The sequence below is a fragment of the Pimephales promelas genome, chromosome 19, assembly GCF_988280905.1.
Source record: "Pimephales promelas chromosome 19, fPimPro1.hap1.1, whole genome shotgun sequence".
Lineage (NCBI taxonomy): Eukaryota > Metazoa > Chordata > Actinopteri > Cypriniformes > Leuciscidae > Pimephales > Pimephales promelas.
In genome coordinates, this window is record NC_142787.1 from 10328479 (window position 1) to 10350834 (window position 22356).

Here is a 22356-nt window from a genome sequence, read left to right on the forward strand (position 1 = left end):
TTTTACATCCCTATTGACCACATGAAACTTGAACTGCCCCTGTGTACAATGCAGTGTTACAGTGCCATCAGTTTTAATTGACTCACCTCCATAAGCCACTAAATTGACCTTTTCATCTGGGTCCACATATACTGTGTGGTCAACCGCATGCAGCATTTTCCTGGGCAGCACATTACATTTAGCACCAGTGTCCACTTTTACCTTCAGCTGTCCCGTTCCGTTCTTCATTTCGAGCGTGGCGAAGATTTCCCCCTTCTGTGCGGGTGTCAGTATTGTATCACAGTAGAAAGTATCATCCATATGATTGTCTGGTTCAATTGTCACTTCATTCACTCTACCCATTTCTCTTCTTCTGTATGAATTGGGGGCTTTGGGGCGAACTATGGCCTGCGCAGGAGCCGATCGACAACACCTAGCAAAGTGATTAAGTTTTCCACAATTATTGCATATCTTATTAAGAGCAAAACACTTGCTGCGGTCAGGTGAGTGTTGGCCATTACAATTGCTACAGCGAGCCTTCTGAATCGAGCAGACTTCAGCTTCCTTATGAAGTTCCTTAGAGCTTTTCTCTGACTGTTCATGGAGCATGCTGATGCTAACTGCCAGTGCAAGGGTGAGATTTTTTTCACGTAATAACTGTTTGCGTAGGATGTCACTCTGTATCCCGCAAACGATGCGATCCCTGATCAACTCCTCACACAGCACGCCAAAATCGCATTTTTTCGCCAGTATTTTTAAAGTTGAGATATACGTCTGAATAGACTCACCGACTCCTTGATTAGTGGTGTTAAACACATGTCTGTCCATGATAACGTTTTTCGCTGGCAAACATAGTTCAGCAAACTTTACCAATAGAGTCGCTGGATCTTCGTGGTTTTCCCCCTCTCCATAAACAAAGGAATCCGACTTTTCCACAGCCCCCGGGCCGACTAGGTTCAGTAGCGTGTAGGCTTGAACTTTCTTTGACTTATCCGACAGTCCTGCCTTGCAATAGATTGTCCACTCTTTCTCAAATTTCCGCCAGTTATCAGCAACATTGACGTCAAACACTAATGGATCTATACGGCGGAGTCCTTGAGCCATTATCAGCCGCTTCTGACACCATGTAGAGTATCCAGTAATACACACACAACTCGTGTAAATGCAAACACTCCTGTCTTTATTGATGCGTTACCACTTCCTTTTAACAGGGGTCGCCAACATGACGTTAACATCAATACAGATATATTTAAAGTGATAGTGCCACAACCCTACACTCTCAAATGTTTGCTTTCACTTTAGACACAGCCTGTTTATGTAAACATTGTGTGTATTTAACAGTATTAGCTTAAAGGAACACTCCGACTTTTTGGGACTTTAGCCTATTCACCTTACCCCCCAGAGTTAGATAAGTCCATACATACCTTTTTCATCTCCGTGCGTGCTATAAGTCTGTTTGACGCACCCACCGCTAGCCTAGCTTAGCACAAAGACTGGATGTGAATGGTTGCAGCTTTCATACTAATCCAAATGAGTGACAAAATAACGCAAACGTTTTCCTATTTACATGTTGTGGTTTGTATAGTCACAGAGTGTGCAAATATCAAGGCCATATGAGACACAGACATCTTTTGACCGTATAAATACTATATTTTCTGAAGGCGAAGCACTGCTACTTGGGCAGAGTGATAACAATCACCTGAGACGCACCGTGACGAGGAGCAGAGAGTTCGCTTCGCTCAGCGTTGGAATAAAGAGTCAGCAATTACTAACGTTAGATAGAAAAGCATAGTTTATCATGGGTGTTTGCTTTATTGTATGAGCTGTGACAATAAACAGGGGAGACCAGGTAATACAGTACCATGTTTCATTGATTTCCAACCAAAAACGCACCCAGATTTATAAATATCACATGAATAAATAATTATTATTACAGGAATCAATATATTTTAAATGCAATTTAACCAAATGAACCAAATGTATTCAACAGTAGCCTATATAATATACAGTATTGCATTACTATAGGATAGAATAAGGGGAAAGTAATAGCACAAATTGTTTTTGCACAATGAACTCACAGCCTATCGTACCCTTTTGCACGCTCAAGTTCGTTATTTCCATGGTTATTTCAAATTTAGGCTACTAGGCGCGCCGCGCGCAGGGTGCAAGTTCAACGCGGTAAACGCGCTCGTTTTTTTTTCCCAAGCGCGTCCGCACCGCATCAAGATAAAAACATATTCATACCCTAATCATATAATAGTGTCACTAACGTTACATTAGATCTGGCTAAAGGCACTGTTACAGTAGGTCATCTAAAAACATAACGGAACACTTACCTCAGCCGCAGGTGATCCACTTGTCCTGTCTGTGCTATCGATGGGATGGCCGTATCCTTCAGCACATTATGGTCCGTGTGGCAAATTCCATTTTTTCAAAATAGTCGTCCTCATTGAAATGTACCGAGCAAACATAATGTCCCTTGATAAGGTGTGTTTGGATAAATATCCAGAGTAAGTTAGCCATTTCTTCATCCAGTCAGCGTTTTTAGTTGGAATTCTGTGAAACATGGTATTACCTCCCCTGTTTACTGTCGCAGCTATTTACAATAGAGCGAAAACCCATGACTCTAAACTACGCTTTTACTATTTATAAATTGCTGACTCTATTACCCAAACACCGAGCGAACTCTCCGCTCCTCACCACGGCGTGTCTCCGGTGATGCGGTTATTACGCCGTCAAAGTAGCAGTGCTTCGCCTTTAGAGAATAGTTCCCAGGTTTTATACGGTTAAAAGATGTCTGTGTCTCATTTGACTTTGTTATTTGTACATTATGTGACTATACAAATCACAACATGTAAATAGGAAAACGTTTGCGTTATTTTGCCACTCATTTGGATCAGTATGAAAGCTGCAACCAGTCACATCCAGTCTTTGTGCTAAGCTAGGCTAGCGGTGGGTGCGTCAAACAGACTTATAGCACGCACGGAGATGAAAAAGGTATGTATGGACTTATCTAACTCTGGGGGGTAAGGTGAATAGGCTAAAGTCCCAAAAAGTCGGAGTGTTCCTTTAATAAGACTCGAGAGATAACTTAGTCCAGTATTCAGGCGCTGTTTGACAGACTTCTAGTGCATGTGAGCGTTGGGGGTTATGCGGTCAGGAAAGCGCACGTTAGAACAGCGCATCGGCGTGAATTAAATGTTTAACCGGCAAGGCTTATGCAAATAATGAACTTTTGTGAATTGCGGTGTCCCGTACCTATTCCTTAACGTGTGATCATGTGTAGGCTACGTCGCGTTGTACAGTTGAGAGACGGAGGCGCCAGAACTGAACTGATAAAATGCACTGTAACACGATACTACGATATTTCTTCAAAAGCAGATCGTGGAGACATTTTAATCGTCCACGATTAAAAATCGTCATATCGCACACCCCTAATACTAAGTCATAAATCACAACAAAAAGACGGAATTGTGACACAAATTAGAAATTATGGCGTATTATTCAGAACTATAGATTAAGTCAATTTTTACTAGTCTAATGTCGAAATGATTAAAACAAAAAGTAGAAATTATGACAAGTCAATTAGGAGATCAAATAACGAGACATTTCTGTCATAATTAGCTACCTTTTAAGTAATAATTTTGTCTTTTTGTTTTATAATTATGCTGTAGTTTTACAGTCTATGGTAGTATGTCATAATTACGATTTACCAAAGACTACTTGTCTTATGTGGCAGAAATAGTAGACTTCCATAGGTTTTAGTTGAAAATTACTCAAAAAAAAAAAAAAAAAAAAAAAAAACATTAAAAATCAGTAACGCTAATTGTTTTACTCACCATGTTGCTCTTGTATAAAACCATGGATGACCGTTGTTTTTTCCTGAACACAAAATAAAACTTATAAAGATGTCCCTCGCGCTTATGGAATTGAACACTCTGTAAAACGTTTTATAGAAAATATGTAAAAGTCGTATTTAGACCATGATTTAGACAATAGTTTGTTTCCATGAAGTGATTATCTCTCTAGGTTGTAACTTGTCGGTTGACAGTCATGTCAGAATGAGAGTTAACAGATTTGAGCGCGAATTTGTACGCAAATGGGGAGGGGGTTCTAGGCTACTACAATGAGCTCCCTCACTTCCGGTTCTGGCGCTGGGGTTCTGAAACTGGTGGTGCTGCGGGTCTGCAGCTGGATATATCTCGTTTCAGAACCAACGCCAGAACCCCAGCGCCAGAACCGGAAGTAAGGGGCGGAGTTACGTTCTAACCAACACCAGAGCCAGGAACGTAAGTGAGGGGCGGAGCTTAGGTTTGAAACCTAATAACGCCACCTAACGTAATTTGAAGGGTATTTTATAAATGAAACAGCTTTTATTGAACAAGAAACGTCCTTCTCTCTACGTATTTATGTTATGATACTACATTACAGTAGGCTACAATATATAGGCCCTAAGCATTTTAAAACATTGATTTTGTGTAATATAATTGTACATAGTTTCAGTTATTCGTTTCATTGTATTATGAGTACTTCCTGATCATGATGGTGAAAAAATAATACTCGAAACTTATGGGCATTTTAATGTATAACAGAGTTTAATAATTTTAGCTAAGCAGTTTATACATAGGCCTACGTGTAGATTTATGAAGGTAAGACCTTTGTTTGTTTGTTTTTTGTTTTTTATGAAGGAGTTAACTTTCTATAATAAAGCTTTGAAAGATATAAAACAAGACAAGCATTGGAGGTTTTCAAAATTATTCACAATTTGATAACTCTATACCTCTGTGATATTTTATGCTCTATTTATTTATTTATTTATTTATTGTGTTTACAAAAGTCTTAATTGTTTTGATATTGAAGATATGTATTTGTAAGATGATTTTGATTGTTTAATTAAAAAAAAAAACGCATGGGTATTTTTATAAAATATACTTTATTTCACAAGAACATGTGCACCATGCATTTTTTCGTGTAAAATAATAATGTCAACATCTAAAAAAGAGAGAAATTTCGGCATTGTTTTGTTAGAAATCTATACAAAATGACCAATTCAACCCAAGCTAGGCCTGTTTTATCACAACAATCTTGTATAAATTTAACTTACAATGTATCAAATGAGGAACTCACTCTCAGGCCCGTTTTGTCCTTACATTCTTGCTAAAATAATTATAATGCAAAAATAATAATTGCCCCTCCCTCACTTCTGGTTCTGGCACTGGGGTTCTGAAACTGGGGTTCTGAAACTGGTGGTGCTGCGGGTCTGCAGATGGAGATATCTCGTTCTAAAACTTTTGCACACTCGTTTAGTTTAATGATGTACTTGCGCCTCCTGCAGGATCTTTTGGCTCGACAGTCAAAATGAGGTCTACTCTCAGCAAATCTCATAGACTGTAAAAGATAAATCTAAAAACCTAGAAGAATACGCGGTTATAATTGTTTGAACTTTTTGATGTTTGCATTTGCAGGCCTACCAAATATTTTTAAATGATTAATGTAAACATATTATGTATTTAAAGTCCCCGTGAAATCAAAATTGAACCTATTTACTTTGTTAGCGCATATTACTAGTCTTGTGGTGAACAATTAATCCGTGCAAGTGAATATATATTAAAAAAATGTTTTACCTTAGTAATCTTTAATCAAAATCTGAAAAGTTACTTCCGGTCTGGAACGGTTTCTTTTTCTGATGACGTAGGCTTCACAGTTTGGGTGGGGAAACGCTTAACCACTCCCCTCAAACCGTTAGTTTGCTATGAGCGAGAGATGGAGAGGAGGAGCGCTAGAGTAAAATCCTGCCCTCTCTTCAATATTCCGTTTCACTTGGAAATACGTCACTGCACTGGAGAAAAATCGTTTGCAACTTCCGGTTCACGGGGACTTTAATTATAAATTATTCATATGAATGTGATTCTGTCATCATTTGATCTTATATTTTGTATTTATTTATCTTATAAATGATTACCTGTGACGCAAATTTGTTTCAGATGTAACTTGGATGTTTCATTAACTAAATAACAGTTTTTCTGTGTGAAATTGAATGTATAAACTCTGCAAAGATATTTATGACAATATGTATGAATAATATGGATTCTGATGTTTACAGTATTATAATACGCTGTTAAATATGTGTTAAATGTGTAGACTAGTAGAGACACAATCATTTCGTGGTGTAAAGTGAAGTCTTCCTTCCTGTACCAAACAGTCGGCGGAGGCCGTGACCATGACGTCACCACGTGACGCAATCACGCACGAGCGTGCTCCTGTCAGCTGATCAGCGAGCCGCTGCGGAATCAAGTCGCGTCGCTGCGATATTTTCATAAAATAAACGACATAAAGAACATGAGACGATAAAGTCCTACTCCGGTGAGTAAAACACACACCGACATTCAATCTGTCACTCAACCGGACACTGATAGTGACGCGCGGTCGTATAATAATGATGATAAACACACTGATGAACGGGCCAGAGGTCAATATAAACACGACATGTCTACACAAACATACACACTGACATCATTTACAGTATATTCATATGCACAATGAACACACAATGAAGAGTACATAATCCATATGGATGTCCACAAACACTACACATTTATACCACACACACATATAGCTAGCTAAACCTATTCGTGTATTTTATACTAATACATCTTCAATCAAACTGTACACAGTATACATGAACAGCAAAATTTACAGTCAGGTGATTTTCAATTCAAATAAATTAATTATAATATAACGTTACGCAGCTGATGGTCAGTGTGCTGACAGATATGAAAATTAGGTTTCATTTTAAACTCTTTTATCAAATTACTTTACTTGTCATTTCAGTGCCTCTAATTAGAATAGCAATATAACCAACAGTAATGATTGTTTGGAAACATGTTTCCTTATCGGCCATTGATTGGTCATTCACACACACATTTATGTTTACAAACTTTTTTGTACATGCATAGCAGCCCATGATATTAATGTCACCTATCAGACATTTTTTTTTCTGGGACATGGTCATATTTTATGTTTTTATAATGGATTTGCACTCTTAGCGGCAGTTTGTTTTGTTTATTATTATGATTATCACCATTATAAGGGTTTTATTGTGTACGACAGGTCATGTTTAAAAGCATTGCACTAGCATGTGAAATATTACTCAAATTTCACTAAAAGTGTTTATTAGACAGAATAAAGAAGAGAGACACTGCTGCTAAATCCATATAACCTTAAAATCAGCTGATGTTTGTCTGATATCTCAGTACATTAGTCTAGTGATGTTCTGTTGTGTTGTTGACTTTCAGAAAGATCAGAAAGCTTGTGAATTCATTGGTTGTGTTGTGCCATTCATTGATTACTTTGAGAGGGTTTGGTTTGATTCGTCTGCTGTTGTGAGTGTGTGTGTCAGACAGACAGAGAGCGACGGCAGCGTCAGGAAAACACATTATTCTTTCTAAATCGGCAGAGGAATCGTTTCAGGATGAAGTTGGTTCATGTAGTGAAAATTAAACACGTGTTTCGCCGGTTCAGGTTTAATTTGAGGAGACGCAAGCATGTCAGGTAAAGCGAGTCAGTTTTATATATGTGTGTGTGTGTTTTAATTTATTAATTTTTAGAACATTTTTAATGATCTGCATTATATATATTGCAATATTGGACAGAAGTCAAGAAGTAAATCTGTGTTCATTGAACAATGCTATAATTTAACTTTGAAATGTTTTATAAAGCAGTTTCTTGTCTTCGAAATATTGCTTAAACAAATGATGTTGGATTACGGTTATGTATGTACAGTATATAGTAAATCTGGTTTCATTTCCATGGTGAAAGCAGAAACTAGCAACCATGGTGAATGGTAAAAGCTTGTTTTGTGGTGTTTTATTGGACTAGCACTTAGTTAAGTGTTCAATAGTACTGCATAACGTTACATAACAAGCACACTGTGTCTGGATTCTGCTTCGATTTTATTCTGCTGTGATTTTAATTACCAGTTCAATCTACAATTGTGCTCCAATTTAATATCACATAGAGGTCAGATGTTATTGTCTGTTGAACCCTTCCTCATTCATGTGAACTTGGCAACTGTTTAAGTGATGATGATGGATATTGATTTTAATGTCAGTTTGAGGTTAATCTGTGATGTTTGTCAATTATGACTGAATCCCTGTGAAACTCTAATGATTTGTTCGTTTGCTCTAGTTAGAAACATACTCTCTGTCCTTATATGTCGTTTACTCTATTGTATTTCTATACTGACGTTATGTTCATGCTGTGGAGGAATAGTATAGTATGAATAGTATGCTAGTGTGCTTCTCCAGTCCAAACATTTCTATTCAGTATCATAAATAAGTTATTGTGTATCATAATATGAGGAACCCACTAGAAATAAAACATTTTTACATTGGTTTAAAAAAATATTTTTTTTTTACATGCTCAAATTCTGTGTACTACAAGATTTTTCTGAAAGAGTTTACCAAGGCTGCATTTACTTGTATACACGTATAAACCATGTATAAAACAATAATAAATCACATGATCCTTCAGAAATCATTCTAATATGATGATTTGATGCTCAAGAAAGATTTATGATTATCATCAGTGTTGAGAACAGTTGAGCTGCTTCAGATTTATGTGGAAAACGTGATACATTTAATTTTTCAGGATTCTTTGATAACCCCCCAAAAAACCTAAAATATAATTATTTTAAGAATAAAGCTTCATAAATAAAAATGATTGCATGCAATAATTTAACAATATTTTCTTTACAACATTTTACAAAGAGAGCTTTCAGTTTGATATTTGACAGAAGATCTACTATTTCTTTTTAAATATTAATAAAACTTTTGCCTGCTATTATTTATTGAAAAGTAATTTTTGTAAGAATTCATTGACCAAAGCCTATTCTTGATTATCCTGCTTTAAATTATAACTTTTATTAACTGGAAGATTTTATGTAATTGATATGATCTTTTTAAAATGTTGTAATTGTAAAAAAAAAAATGTTGTAAAATGATGTTTTTTTTTGTTAAAGAAATTATATTGTAGTATGTATTATAAAACAATTTGATTTTAAATATTAAAAATTATTTTGATCATTATAATTTTTACTCCTCTTACTTTGACCAGGTCTTTTTTTATTTTTACCTGGGCTTTTGATCTCTTGGATTTTGATCTTTTTTTGTGTTTTTTTATATTAAAAAGTTTGTCGAGACAAACTTTAAGTTGGCTTGTAAAAGTTTGGACCAGAAAGTTTGAAGAGGTTTAAAGTGGTTTGAAGTTTAAAGTAGTTTAAAGTTTTTAATAGTTTAAAGTTTGAAAAAAGAAAGATTAGTTAGAAATAAATAAATAAAGAAAGAATGATTAGTTAGAAACAGAAAGTAAGAAAGAAAAAAAGAAAGAAGATGTATTGCCTGTGTCTGATCACTGTTTTCTTTGCAGCATCACAGAGAACATGTCAGGAAACAGTCTGGTATTACCCATAGTTCTGTGGGGCCGCAATGCTCCCACCCACTGTATCTCCAGCCTGCTGGTGATGGACGATCTGGCCACCATCATCACCGGCTGCCATGACGGACAGATCTGCATCTGGGACATGACCTCAGAGCTGGAGGTGAGAGGTCACCGCGAGGTCACTCATACATGTCTTTTTTTTTTTTTTCATTGATGAGATTGTTCAAACATTCTGTCATTGATTACTCGCCCTTGTGTCTTTCTAAACCTGGGCCGGTTTCACAAAGCTATTTTAGACCGGTCTTTAGTGTTAGACAAGTCTATAATTTGCTCTTAGACTAGTCTAATGCAAGTTAGACTGTTTCACAAAAATTAAGACTGACTTAATTTAGACCAATAAAATTAGACACCTTTCCCCAGACTAAGGCTACGTCCACATGAATCTGGATACATTTTAAAACGGGGTTTCCGTTTAAAAACGCTCTCCGTCCACACTAGCGTTTTCAGGTGTTTTCCGACGTTTCAGTGTGGATGAGAAGCTTCTAAATTCACTTTACTGCGCATGCGTGAAACTTCACAAAAGCTCACTGAGATGATACAAATGGGAAAATAAATAATAATGTCATCGCACAATAACAGGATAATTTTATTTAGCAAAATATCTCACCATCACGGATGCGTCCAGGTCGCATTCAGTCACCATATGTTTGGTCTAAAACGCAACTGCTCTCCTGTTTTGCCGCAGGACAGCAAATGTGAGTAAACTACATTATCTGTCATCTTTGCAGTACTGTGCTATGAAGAATAGCACATATTAAGTAACACATTTTAGCAATAGTGTAAAAATGAATAACACATAACAGGCACAATAACAATAAACACGAATATCTATTGGTACTACATTGATCACATGACTAAACTTACGTCATCGTTTTGAAATACCTCCGGTTTCACTGTCCACACTACAACGCGAAAACGGCGTTTTCAAATTTATCCAAATTTTCCAAACGATACGTTTTTTCAAACAATACTTAAAACGGCGTCTCAGTGTGGACGGAAGGCCAAAACGGAGAGAAAAATATATTAGTGTGGACATGGCCTAACTTAGGTCTCAGACTCTGTTACCGTGGCAACCAGCCGTAACAGCCGTAAGATCTATTTTTATTCTGTTCTATCCACCTTATTCTGCTCTAAACAATGCTCGCTGCCATGACGACGACTCCGGTTGCCAACTTCCGGTTTGATGCTTTTGTCTATGCTTGCGATGTCTGGTCTATGCTTTTTTTACTTCTTTTTTGCCCTGTGTTTTAGATTGTCTCATCCCCACATCGCTAAACTAAATCGAAAAAAACATTCATCTGTGATCTGATCACGTTATTTTTATTAAATCACAGATAAAAACAAAATGAACGTTTTCCTTTTCTTCGTAAATTCCAAAGGATAGCTGATGCATGACTGCACGATCTCCCTAACCCAGCAATGAACATCCGACAATTTCTATCACCCCGACTGCTGCAGAATAACAGTACTATAAGGTTAGGCTGGTTAGTCCTTTGACTCTGTCTACTTCTGCTTTCAGAGATGCATAGTCTATATATTTCTCAGGCCTGTGTGGTTAGGCATAACGTTACGGAGAGTTTCATTCATGAGACCAAAGTCCAGTTTGCGTGCTGTCGCCTCTGTCATATATCATCTATTGTTTACTATATACTTCTTATTTATTAAAACCAGTCAATTGGTTGAAGAATCATTGATTGAAATTAAGATACAATTAATAAAAAACGAAATTCACTTTAAAGAAAGGTTTCTTTGTGGTTTCTCTCTAAGATCTCTGTAAAAGTTTTAAAGTCACTTTCAGAGCGGTTATATCCGTGAATATAAAACGCATGTGTAGTAGACTGATATTTTTCTAATGTCTGGACCACTGATCTATATAATATATCATTTTATAGATGAGTGGTCTGGACTAGAGTGCTGACATTCTATGTAAACATATGTACTTCAACAGGAAGTAGAAAACCGTTTAGTCAGTTGAACCCGCTATGAATCATGGGAAATAGAACGGGCGCAGAAAAAGGTGGATAGAATAAAGAAAGTCATTCTGGTTTCGAACATCATGAGGGTTAATAAACGCTAGAGCCGCACGATTAAAAGTTAAAAGATAGTGATCTCAATTCAAACACCCACAAGATCTTATTCCTAAATTAAAACAATTCTCCTCTGTCTATTTATTACAGATATGAAACAGCACATAGTTTCAATATTTCTGTCTAACAATCATTCTTATGATCACAGAAGTGCTGGGATAAAAGATTATAATTCAGATATAATAGTTTTAGTTATAGTTATAAGTTTTTTTTTTATTTTCATTACTATATAATCTTATAGATTATAAGATTATAGTTCACCATTTATGCTTAAAATTAAGATTGTATCGATTACATCGTTACACCAGTAAGTGGAGACAAGTGACTGTTAATCGTGTGTCACTAAATCATTCACTCAAGAGATTCGTTCAAAAACACTGAGTCATTCAATCGGCATTAAAACAGATTTTTTTAAACAAAAAAAGTAAAACTGATGAAATATTTTTGAAATAGACAGCATCTATTAACATTTTGTCCGAACCTTGAGTAAAGGACATTTTGTTTAGTTTAGTTGTCTATTCAGAAAATATAAGAACCGTGCAGCTCTACTAAACGCTGAGTGTTATCTGATGAGTTTGTGTGTGTTTAGATCAATCCCCGCGCTCTGCTGTTTGGACACACAGCCTCCGTCACTTGTCTGTCCAAGGCCAGCGCTGGAAGCGACAAACAATACCTTGTCAGCGCCTCTGAGAACGGGTGAGTGTGTGTGTGTGTGTGTGTGTGTGTGTGTGTGTGTGTGTGTGTGTGAGAGAGAGAGAGAGAGTGAGAGTATGTGTGTGTGTGTGTGTTTGTCATGGGCTCTTTAAGAACTGTAAGGGTGTGTTCACTCTTCGCAGGTTATATGTCATAAAAGCATTTTTTTCTGGTATGTTTAGGTTCTTAAAAATGACAGTGTGAACGCTAAGCATACCAGTATAATATTTCTTTATAAACGAAACAAGAGAACTGAACTACAAGTGTGAACACATTCTAAGATAACGTGTTAGTCCATGAGATGTGTTTTTCTGCACGTTAATGATTAGATGTGTATCATTTGTCACAGGGAAATGTGTTTATGGGACGTCAGTGATGGGCGCTGCATTGAGTTCACCAAACTGGCCTGTGCTCACACTGGTATACAGGTAACACACACACACACGCACTCTCACACACTCACTCTCTCACACACACATTTAATATTATTAAAAACAAATATTATTAATAATGATTCGAATTGTTATTAAAAACATTGTATTGTTTCAACCTTTGATCACATACATAAATAACATTTTACAATATATTCACATAGAAAACAATTGTTTTAAATTAAATACATTTTTTGATGAAATAAATGCAGCTTTGGTGAGCAGAAGAGACTTCTTTCAAAAACATTAAAGTAGTGCATTTAAAATAATACAGACTAACGCAAAAAATAATACACTTAGTTATGAAACATTCTTCATGAAACTTTCTGCAGTTTTATCAGTTCACCATCGGCACACAGAGGGAGGGACGTCTCCTGTGCCACGGACATTACCCAGAAATCCTGGTGGTGGACGCCACCAGTCTAGAGGTCCTTTACTCACTCGTGTCCAAGATTTCTCCCGACTGGATCAGTTCCATGAGCATCATCCGCTCGCACCGCACGCAAGGTACCGGCTGCCCTTCCCATGATGCATTTCATGGGAATGAATAGGAGCAAAAATCATCCTTCATTCAACTCATTATCAATGAAATATCTGTGTCTGTGACATACAGTTGATTATAGCAAACAATATTTTTAGTTTGTTTTGTAAAAGGAGAAGCATCTACAGGTAATGTGCTTTTAATGGAACACTTTTGCAATTTAATGAAGTTGACATGAACGAAAATCCTGATCTCTCTGAGAGTGTGTGTGAGAGAGAGAGAAAGAGTGTGAGTGTGTGTGTCTGTCTGTGTCTGTCTGTGAGAGAGTGTACAGGTTTGTCTGTCCAAATGGCCACATGTCCTCACTTAAATAGTCAAATATTATGACAATCAGTGTGGACATTTGACTCATTCTTACTATTTAAAAGCCTCATAAATCAACCATACCATAATTTTATTTAAATGAGTGTTTTGCACTTGTTTCTGTGATGAAAGGGATTGGGCTGGAATCAATAAAAGTCAATGGAATGCCCCCACTAATATAGTGACACAAACGTGTGTGTGTGTTTCAGAGGACACAGTGGTGGCCGTGTCTGTCACTGGTATCCTCAAGGTGTGGATCATCACCGCTGACGTCAGCAGAATGCAGGTGAACAGTTCAAGTCAATAAACACACCAATCCTGAGCTTTACCAGACAGTAACACAGTGTTAGGAGTAGGGCTGGGGAAAAAAAGTTTTTTTTTTTTTTTTTTTTTAAATGTGGTCCATTTAGCATCGATTCTCAAAGGCCATGGATCGATTTTTTTATCCATATTATCTCCCTTATCTATCCATCTCCCAAAAGCCAGCACTGGTGTTCCTCCATTGTTCATGGGCTTGCCTCTGTTGCAGCGAATGCTGGGAGACTTTACATGTGTTAAAGTAAAGTAAGCGGATCCTGTGTGCTCTAGGCGTGCCACTGTTCTGACCTTTCAGAATCAATTCTTCATCTTTCACCAAAATGCTGTCTATTTATTCATTCTATTGAATGCATTTGAAATATAGAGTTGGGTTCTGTTTTTTGTGTACCGCAAAAAAAGAGTTTTTGGCTCTTCATTTGTTTTTATTAATTAACCACTTGTAAACTAATGTGCACTGTTCTTCAATTTGTTTTTTTTATAAATATAGGATTTGAATTAAATCTTTAGACAGACAACACACAACAACACATAACAACGCATTCATTGAGTCGAACGGAATCGAAATCGAATTGGCGTGTCTGAATCGATACACAGCCCTAATCCTGTGTTTATGGGCAGAATTCATGTTTCATACACCAAGGAAACGCAGTGTGTCCAGCTGTAAAAGATGTGTGTGTTCAGCAGGATCTGGACCCCGTGTTTGAGGAGGAGTCGAAGCCGATCTACTGCCAGGGCTGCCAGAGCATCTCCTTCTGCACCTTCACTCAGCTCTCGCTGCTGGTGGTGTGCTCCAAGTACTGGAGGGTAAGTCGAGCCAGCTTCATTTATACAGCGCTTTTACCTATACAGATGTTTCACACTTTGCAGTGACAACAGGGGCCGTTTCACAAAGAGAGACTTTGACTACGGCTTTGATATAGTAGATAGTCAGACTTCAGATAAACATCTAAATCAGACCGTTGCACAAAGCACTGAAGACTCTGACTATCTTAAGTAGAACCACAATGGAATGCATTCTGGGTAAAATAAGACACTTTTCAAAACAAAAAACATGGCTGATCGAGTAAGCGCATTCAACCGCTCAGTGTGCAGTTTACCCCAGCGGATGATATGTGTGTGTTGGAGGAGTATAACAATTACAAGGACATTTTATGTCCAAGGAAATTTAGCGGAGAATGTAGAAACAAGAAGGAATGTTTCATTTGGACAAAGTTAACAGCGTTGATCCGACCGTTGAGCGTAGCGTTAAAGACGTACAGAAAAGATACAAAAACATGGTACAAGATGCCAAAAAAGAAATATTTATGAGGAAATATCCAAAAACAGGAGGAGCACCTCAAGAGAATCGAGAGTGTTGTTGAAACACACAACAACACACAATAACAGCAACACCAGTGGCGGCTGGTGAAAAATATTGAAGGGGGGGCTGAATAAGAGGGGGGTCTGGGGGTCCCCCCCCCCAAAAAATTTTGAATTTAGTAGATGTGATTTCCTGCATTCTGGTGCATTTTAGGCCTTAGGCCATGCCCTTACCTATACCAATAAAATAACTTAAACCAGTCAATACCAATGGTCAAATAATACAATAATAATAATAACAGTTTGACAGTTAATGATAATGAACAAGTTGCATGTTTATTATGCTCTGTGTGCTGACAGAAAAAGTGCAAACGCATAATATTGATAAATTATAATATAGGTAATACAAAAAATAATAGGTAATACAACAATCTAGTTTAATCAGTCCCCAGCTGTAGACTACATATTTTTGACAAATTGACAATTAGATAATGGATAACAATTTGTTGATACTAGAGAAAGAGAGAGAGAAAAGGCTTTGAAAGAGAGGGTGGGACAACATTCTTGAGGGTAACACCCAAGTATGAGAAGAAAGTTGATTTTAACTAGTATGAAACACAGTAATCTAGCTCAGAACTTAAAAACATCAAAAAACAAAGCAAACACACAGGTATTAATATTCCTATAACTACTTTAATATCAAATGTGCGTGAAACAGTGTTTATGTGTGTGTGAGTGAGTGACAGAGACAGACAGGTCAATTCCCACGACTAACTTTACATTATTTCCACTCGACGTCACTGGCGCTGCCATTCTGTTCTCATCTGAGGTAAAAAAAAAATGTCCCGTGGTGCGCGTGCACGGTGCACTCCCCTAATCTGATACTGTGGGCGATATTTTCAGCGCCCCCAAACCATAAAATTTGACGACGCTGATTGGCGAAATATAAACTTTTTTGCATAGCAACCGGGGAACCATTGGCTTAAATTCCAGCACTGTGGGGCTGAGCGAACTGGCGCCCTGAGAAGACAGCCTATTGGCTATACTACTACACCAACATGATAAAAGTAACGAAAGTGAATGCAAATATCATTCTGGTGAGTTCAAAACACTTTTCAAAGTAAAACCATTATTAGCATATAATTAACACAGATTATTTTTCAAAATGATAAATTATAATATATATTAAAAAACAGACAGACAGGTCGGAGGGAGGGCGGCGCCCCAGCGCCCTCTATGGGCGAGCCGCCCCTGAGCAACACATAACATGCCGATTGAATATATATGTGTGCAGGCGTGTCTTTCTCTACATTTGACCTTAACAAACTCGCTGTCTGGCCTTAAAAGATTCATAATAGAGAATTTTTTGAGAACCGCAGTTATGAGCGCTGTGGGATTGTGAGTCTGAGCTCCACATGATTGTGTGTGTTGTGTTTGAGTTGGACTGTTGTGTGTTGTAGGTGTTTGATGCGGGGGATTTCTCCCTGCTGTGTTCGGTCCCGAGCGAGAACAATCAGTCGTGGGCCGGAGGAGAGTTCATCGCGGCTGATAAAGTCGTAATATGGACTGAAGATGGTTGCAGCTACATTTACAAGTTACCTGCCAGGTAACACAACAACACACAGCAACAAAAATTATCAACACATGCACACTTGCAAATAACCACACATGTCTATTTACTATCTGCGAACATATGACTTACACAAAACTACAAGTTACCTAACAGTAGTGATGCACCGATGTGAAAATTTGTGGCCAATACTGATAACCAATATTAATATTGCTGTTATGGCCGATGCCGATATTGGTATGTCAATTTTGTTTGACTTTAATAAATGGAACTTTATTGGAAAGTGTTTCTGATTTATGTCTCTTGAGTTCAGTGTTGGACAGATCAGTTGTTTTAATCATTTATTAAAGTGAATCGGTTCAAAGGAGTCATTGGTTCGCGAATCAGACATGTCATTAACGAACCACGGCACACTGTGTGTTTATCTAGGCGGTTTAGGACATCGCACAAGATTTGTCTCAACACAAAAACATTTCTGTGATATGTCTCAACACAGAAAACAATGATTTCTTTTTTTTTTGAAAGTGTGGTTTGTAGGGCTGGGGTAAACGATTATTAACTAAACGATTAGTTGGGCGATTATTTTATCGATTAGTCGACTAATCTAATGACTAATTGGATGACTAATATAAAGAATATTTTTTCTGCTGCTCAATTAATAAAAAAAAAACAATATCTCAAATAAATACTGGCATACTGAATCAAGATACTATAAGCTGGCTAACGTTAGTCTAATGTTATGTATTTGAACACCATCATTATAACTCTACAACCGCCAAAACCGTGTTATTAAAATATTTTTTACAAACATTTTTTATCAGAGAGAATGTTTAAATATTAATATCAGCTGAGGAGGGAAACGGAGGCGGAGTTAGTGGTGCGATCGGAGGCTTCTACTACTGGAGATGAATCGGGAGAGGTTTGTGCACCTACCGATCAGAGCGCGTGCTGACACGGAGTAAAGCCTTGTTTATACTCGACGAGCGCGAATGTGCGTGCGGCAAAAATGACGCGTTGGGTGCGCAAGACCAGGAAGACTGTGGCTGGCTGTGTGTACGCCTTTTCTTGTAACAGCACGCCCGGCGGCGCGTCCGGAAGCGACTTCAAGCCGAATCTGCCCAAACTCACCACACCCGCACCCAGTATGCACGTCTAAATTGCAATTTTCTTTTCTTAAGGGTTTGTTTACTGTGTGTGATTCATTTAATGGATAGCACATTCACTTCTAGTTGTCTTCGTCCTCTATTCTGAAATGTTTCGGTCTCCCACGTGTGTGTGTGGCAAGCTGTACTGCCGGGAACATGCAAAAAATAAATAAATAAAGAAGCGTCGACGCAAAAATATGACGTCGACGCAATTTTGACGTCGAATAATCGACGTCATCGACGTGCCGCTACAGCACTAGTGGTTTGTCATCTGAATGTGTGGAAAGCTTTTCAGAGAAGATAAGGCAACGTTGTTTTAGCAGAATTTACAACCAGCGGTAGTTCAGAAAAAAATACTTCGGTCTTCCGACCTTTTACCATTGTGTATTCTCAAAAATATGTAACGATGTTATAATCTGCGGCCGATATATCGTGCATCACTACCTAACAGCACACTTTCGAAACTAACAATAACCACACACTCACAGACTGTAAAACATCCAGCTATGACACACTTACCACCAGCTCAGAGCTCCAGCCCATTAAACTGTATCTGTGTTTGTGTCAGTTGTCTCCCGGCCAGCGAACACTTCCGCAGCAGCGTCGGGAAGAAGCCGGAAGGGTCCATCCCTCCTCTGGTGTACAGCATAGCCGACCGCGCCGACAAACAGGTCAGACATGCACACTCATGTACTCACGCGCACTCACACACACGCGTTCAAATGCATTGATGCAAACAGGATATGCAGTGGAATAAATGTATGGCAGACTTCACTTTATCAATTACAAATTGATTGGATTTGTGCAAAGTGGGCACGTGCAAACCAGTCCGAGAGGTTCAAAACTACAAGACATTTTTATAAAAGATTATTTTAGTCTAATAACATCACAACAAGCAGGAACCAGAAACATGAATTAAGAAAGTCAGATTTCATGTGACTAATTCTCAGCCAATCATTGACTTTTAGTTCAGTGTCTTTATAAACAAGCTTTTAAAGGGTACTTCATGTGTTGAATTCGTCTTCAGTTTGTGTTCTGTCAATGTTAGTCTGTTCCTGTGTGTGTTTATGTGTCACCAGTGCAGTAGTTTGTGTCTGTGTTTGATTTGTTTATGATTTTACTCTCTGTCTGTTGTCGCCCCCGTCCCTTGTCCCAGCCGGAGGAGGGGTGGGAGGGGCCGTGTGTTGTGGTGCGTCTCCCTGACAACGCTCCCGATCCCGAACTCTACTCTCCTGAAATGCAATTCCTCCAGCGGCCTCTAGAGGCACCAGTAAGCCCATGCCAAGCGGGACGAAGGCGCGCACGCCAACAGCTCTAAACGCATGTTTATATATGCACCAGGCATCCAGTCACAGAATACTGCAAGATTTCATTTTGATAGTGACTATTTAATTGTAAATAGGGGTGCACAATATTGGGGAACAAATGTGGGAAAAAATACGTTTTATTGCGCTTGAATCGCTCGGTTTGAGAAAGAATAAATCGTTCTGGAATGATTGGGGTGATTTATTTTTTTTTTTTGGAAGTACATTTGCAAATAATTTAAAAAATAAAAATAAAATTATGTTGAATAATTAATATTTTAATAGATTTTATTAAATAATACTTAAATAATATTTAAGTTACATAAATACAATAATAAGCCTTAAAAATAATATTATATATATATATATATATATATATATTATACTTCATTTTATTATGTTTTATTTCTATATTTATTTGGGTTGTCAAACAGATTAATCCCATCAAATTTAAAAGTTCACCAGCACATATAGTATATGTACACACTTGTATTGCATTTGTGTGTGTGTGAGTATATTTATACACATACGCACATACTCTCTATATAAATGTAATAATATATAAACACATATATTATATAAACAAACAACACTATTTATTTATTTATTTTATTACTATATATTATTATTACAAATATTAAAAAGGGAATATATTGTAATAATACTATTGTTTTTTAAAAATTAGTAATACAATGTTATTTTACTATAAAATTACATATACGTACATTTTAATTTCTCCATTTTCAAATGGTATATCATCAAACTTTTATTTTCACAGGCAAATAAATAAATAAATAAATAAATAATTGTGCTGCCGCTTTCAGAGTTCAGTTGTTCATTCACACGCAAACAAACATCAGGATTCACAGGATTGACCAGGCTCTGAAACACTATCATGACCATGAGCTGCACGTGTGTAAATGACGTGCTTCGCTCTGAAACCAATAGCACTGATACCTCATTAACTTGATTAAATCACTTGACAATCACACTGAGCCATATTTGAGATATCGATTGAATTTGTATATATTGTGCATCCTTAAAAAAAATCCACACAGGATTTGCATCAGTGAATATGATTGGATGTCCTGAGAGCTTCCTGTGGCGTCCCCGCCTCCGTTTTGCTGTCACTCACTCTGATTCGCTAAGTCTCATGCTCCTCCTCCCACTAAAAACGACCAATCATTGACTCTCCCCTCATCCGTCTTCACGCGGTGAAGGTGCATGCAAAGCCCAGAGGCGCTTCTGCTTTTGCGCTTGTGTCCTCGTCTGTTTTTGACAGACGCTTTCAGTTAAACAGTTCATGTCGTTATTTTAGTCCTTTTAGGATCTAAAACGTAGTGTTTACAACTAAGTGTGTTGTTGACTAGTGGCTCTTCTGTTTCTTCAGATGATCTGTTTGTGTGTTTCTTTAAGTTTAGGATGTTTTAAAAACAAAAAAACAAAAAACAAAAAACAATTATATTATTTATTTAAACATAAATATAAGTACATGAAAATTAAATAAAATATTATATGTAATAAAATGAAATTATATATATATATATATATATATATATATATATATATATATATAAAATGATACCCTAAGTGTGTCATTCTCTAGTCACTCTTCTTTTGTTTTTGTGTGTATCCTTTGATTTGAAGTGTGCTGGTGTGTTTTTAGCATGTTTTAATGTGGGGTTAATAATAAAATAAAAAAAATTTGAATATGTATAATTTGTTTTATATATAAATTTTATGTTTACATATAAATAAATTAAAATTAAATAAATAAAATGTGAAAATGATATTTAAGTATATTTATAAATTTTAGTTTTTATATTAAATATGATTTTTACATATGGATGGAAAAATTTAAATGTGTATAATGTTTTATATTTTTAAATTGTGTGTGTGTATATATATATATATATATATATATATATACTGTATATATATTCAAATTCATATTGTAAACTTCCATTTATATATATATATATATATATTAATTTAAAGAATTAAAAAAAATCTATACATATAGATAAATATGAATATGTATTGATTTTTTTTTTAACATTTTAAATAAAAAAAAATTATATAAATTGATCTAAAACGTAATATTATTAGTGGTGTATGACCATAAGCGTGATGTTCTCTAATCACTCTTCTATTTTTTCAGCTGATATTTTCATGTGTCTTTTGGTTTAAAGTATGCAGTGTGTGTTTGTTTGTAGCATGTTGTATTGTAATGTGTGTGTGTGTGTGTGTGTGTGTGTGTGTGTGTGATATACACTAGTGTAGTGTGCACATACACTAGTGTTTATTAAGGAAAGCTCATCGGTGGCATTTGCACTGTTCTCAAAATAGGATGCTTTGAGAATTCAGAGGACAAACATCAATAGTTTGTGCATCTGTTTTATACATTTAGCCATTTAACATGGCCTTTTCAACATCACCCCATCCCTCTTCACACACTTGACATGGTGAAATATGAAGAGGAATCGTTCATTAAAACATCACTCTCACCATCATAATTTATAAGACAGATTATGAAGATAAACGTTTCTTTGGAATACCATGCGCACAACAAGACCAAGAACATGTTTGTTTATGTAATTTGATATGATCATATTTGAGGGACCCCCATCCGAAAGCTAAATATTTTCATGTATAAATACATGCGTGACATTATTTGAAAATATTTAATTTCTGTTAATTTACAGGATTACATTTCTACCCGCTACTGGACTGTAATGTTAAGTGTGTTATTTATTTATTTTTGTATTTTGATTAAAGTGTTATAATTTATTTGGTATGATAAGGTTCCGTTTGATAATATTAGTCAACTACTTAAGTTAACCTGAACTAACAATAAAAAATAGTTCTATACATAGCAGTTATTAATCTTAATTTACTAATTTACTAATATGTTATTAAAATCTAAATCTATTAAAATTATTTAATGGATATACATAATATATATATATATATATATATATATATATATATATTATTCTACTTTTTAATATGTTTTAATCTATTTATTCGAATCAAATATTTATTATATATTTATTTTAATCTACTTTTATTGTTTTGATCTATTCGTTTTAATAATATGTTGTGCATGTATTTAATTTAATCTAACTTTTATTGTTTTAATCAATATATTTCAATCAAATATTCATAACGCAGTTTTAATCAAATAG

At 36.3% G+C, this 22356-nt stretch overlaps 1 protein-coding gene across 7 annotated transcripts in view; it reads left to right on the forward strand.

Moving 5' to 3' along the window:
* The first annotated feature begins 6186 nt into the window (after positions 1–6186).
* The window catches only part of wdr7 (WD repeat domain 7), a 152641-nt gene continuing 136471 nt past the window's right edge, over positions 6187–22356 (forward strand). For 3 of the 7 annotated variants that reach the window (XM_039653848.2, XM_089123471.1, XM_089123470.1), the window contains exons 1-9: positions 6187–6342; positions 9406–9577; positions 12154–12260; positions 12607–12685; positions 13021–13195; positions 13742–13818; positions 14532–14654; positions 16610–16755; positions 18433–18535. In XM_039653848.2, the coding sequence (XP_039509782.2) occupies positions 9419–9577; positions 12154–12260; positions 12607–12685; positions 13021–13195; positions 13742–13818; positions 14532–14654; positions 16610–16755; positions 18433–18535 (969 nt within the window). In that variant the 5' untranslated portion in view covers positions 6187–6342; positions 9406–9418. Of the gene's footprint in view, positions 6343–9405; positions 9578–12153; positions 12261–12606; positions 12686–13020; positions 13196–13741; positions 13819–14531; positions 14655–16609; positions 16756–18432; positions 18536–19020; positions 19135–22356 lie in introns of all 7 variants that reach the window. The other 4 variants (XM_089123469.1, XM_039653849.2, XM_089123472.1 and 1 more) reach the window with 2 other exon arrangements.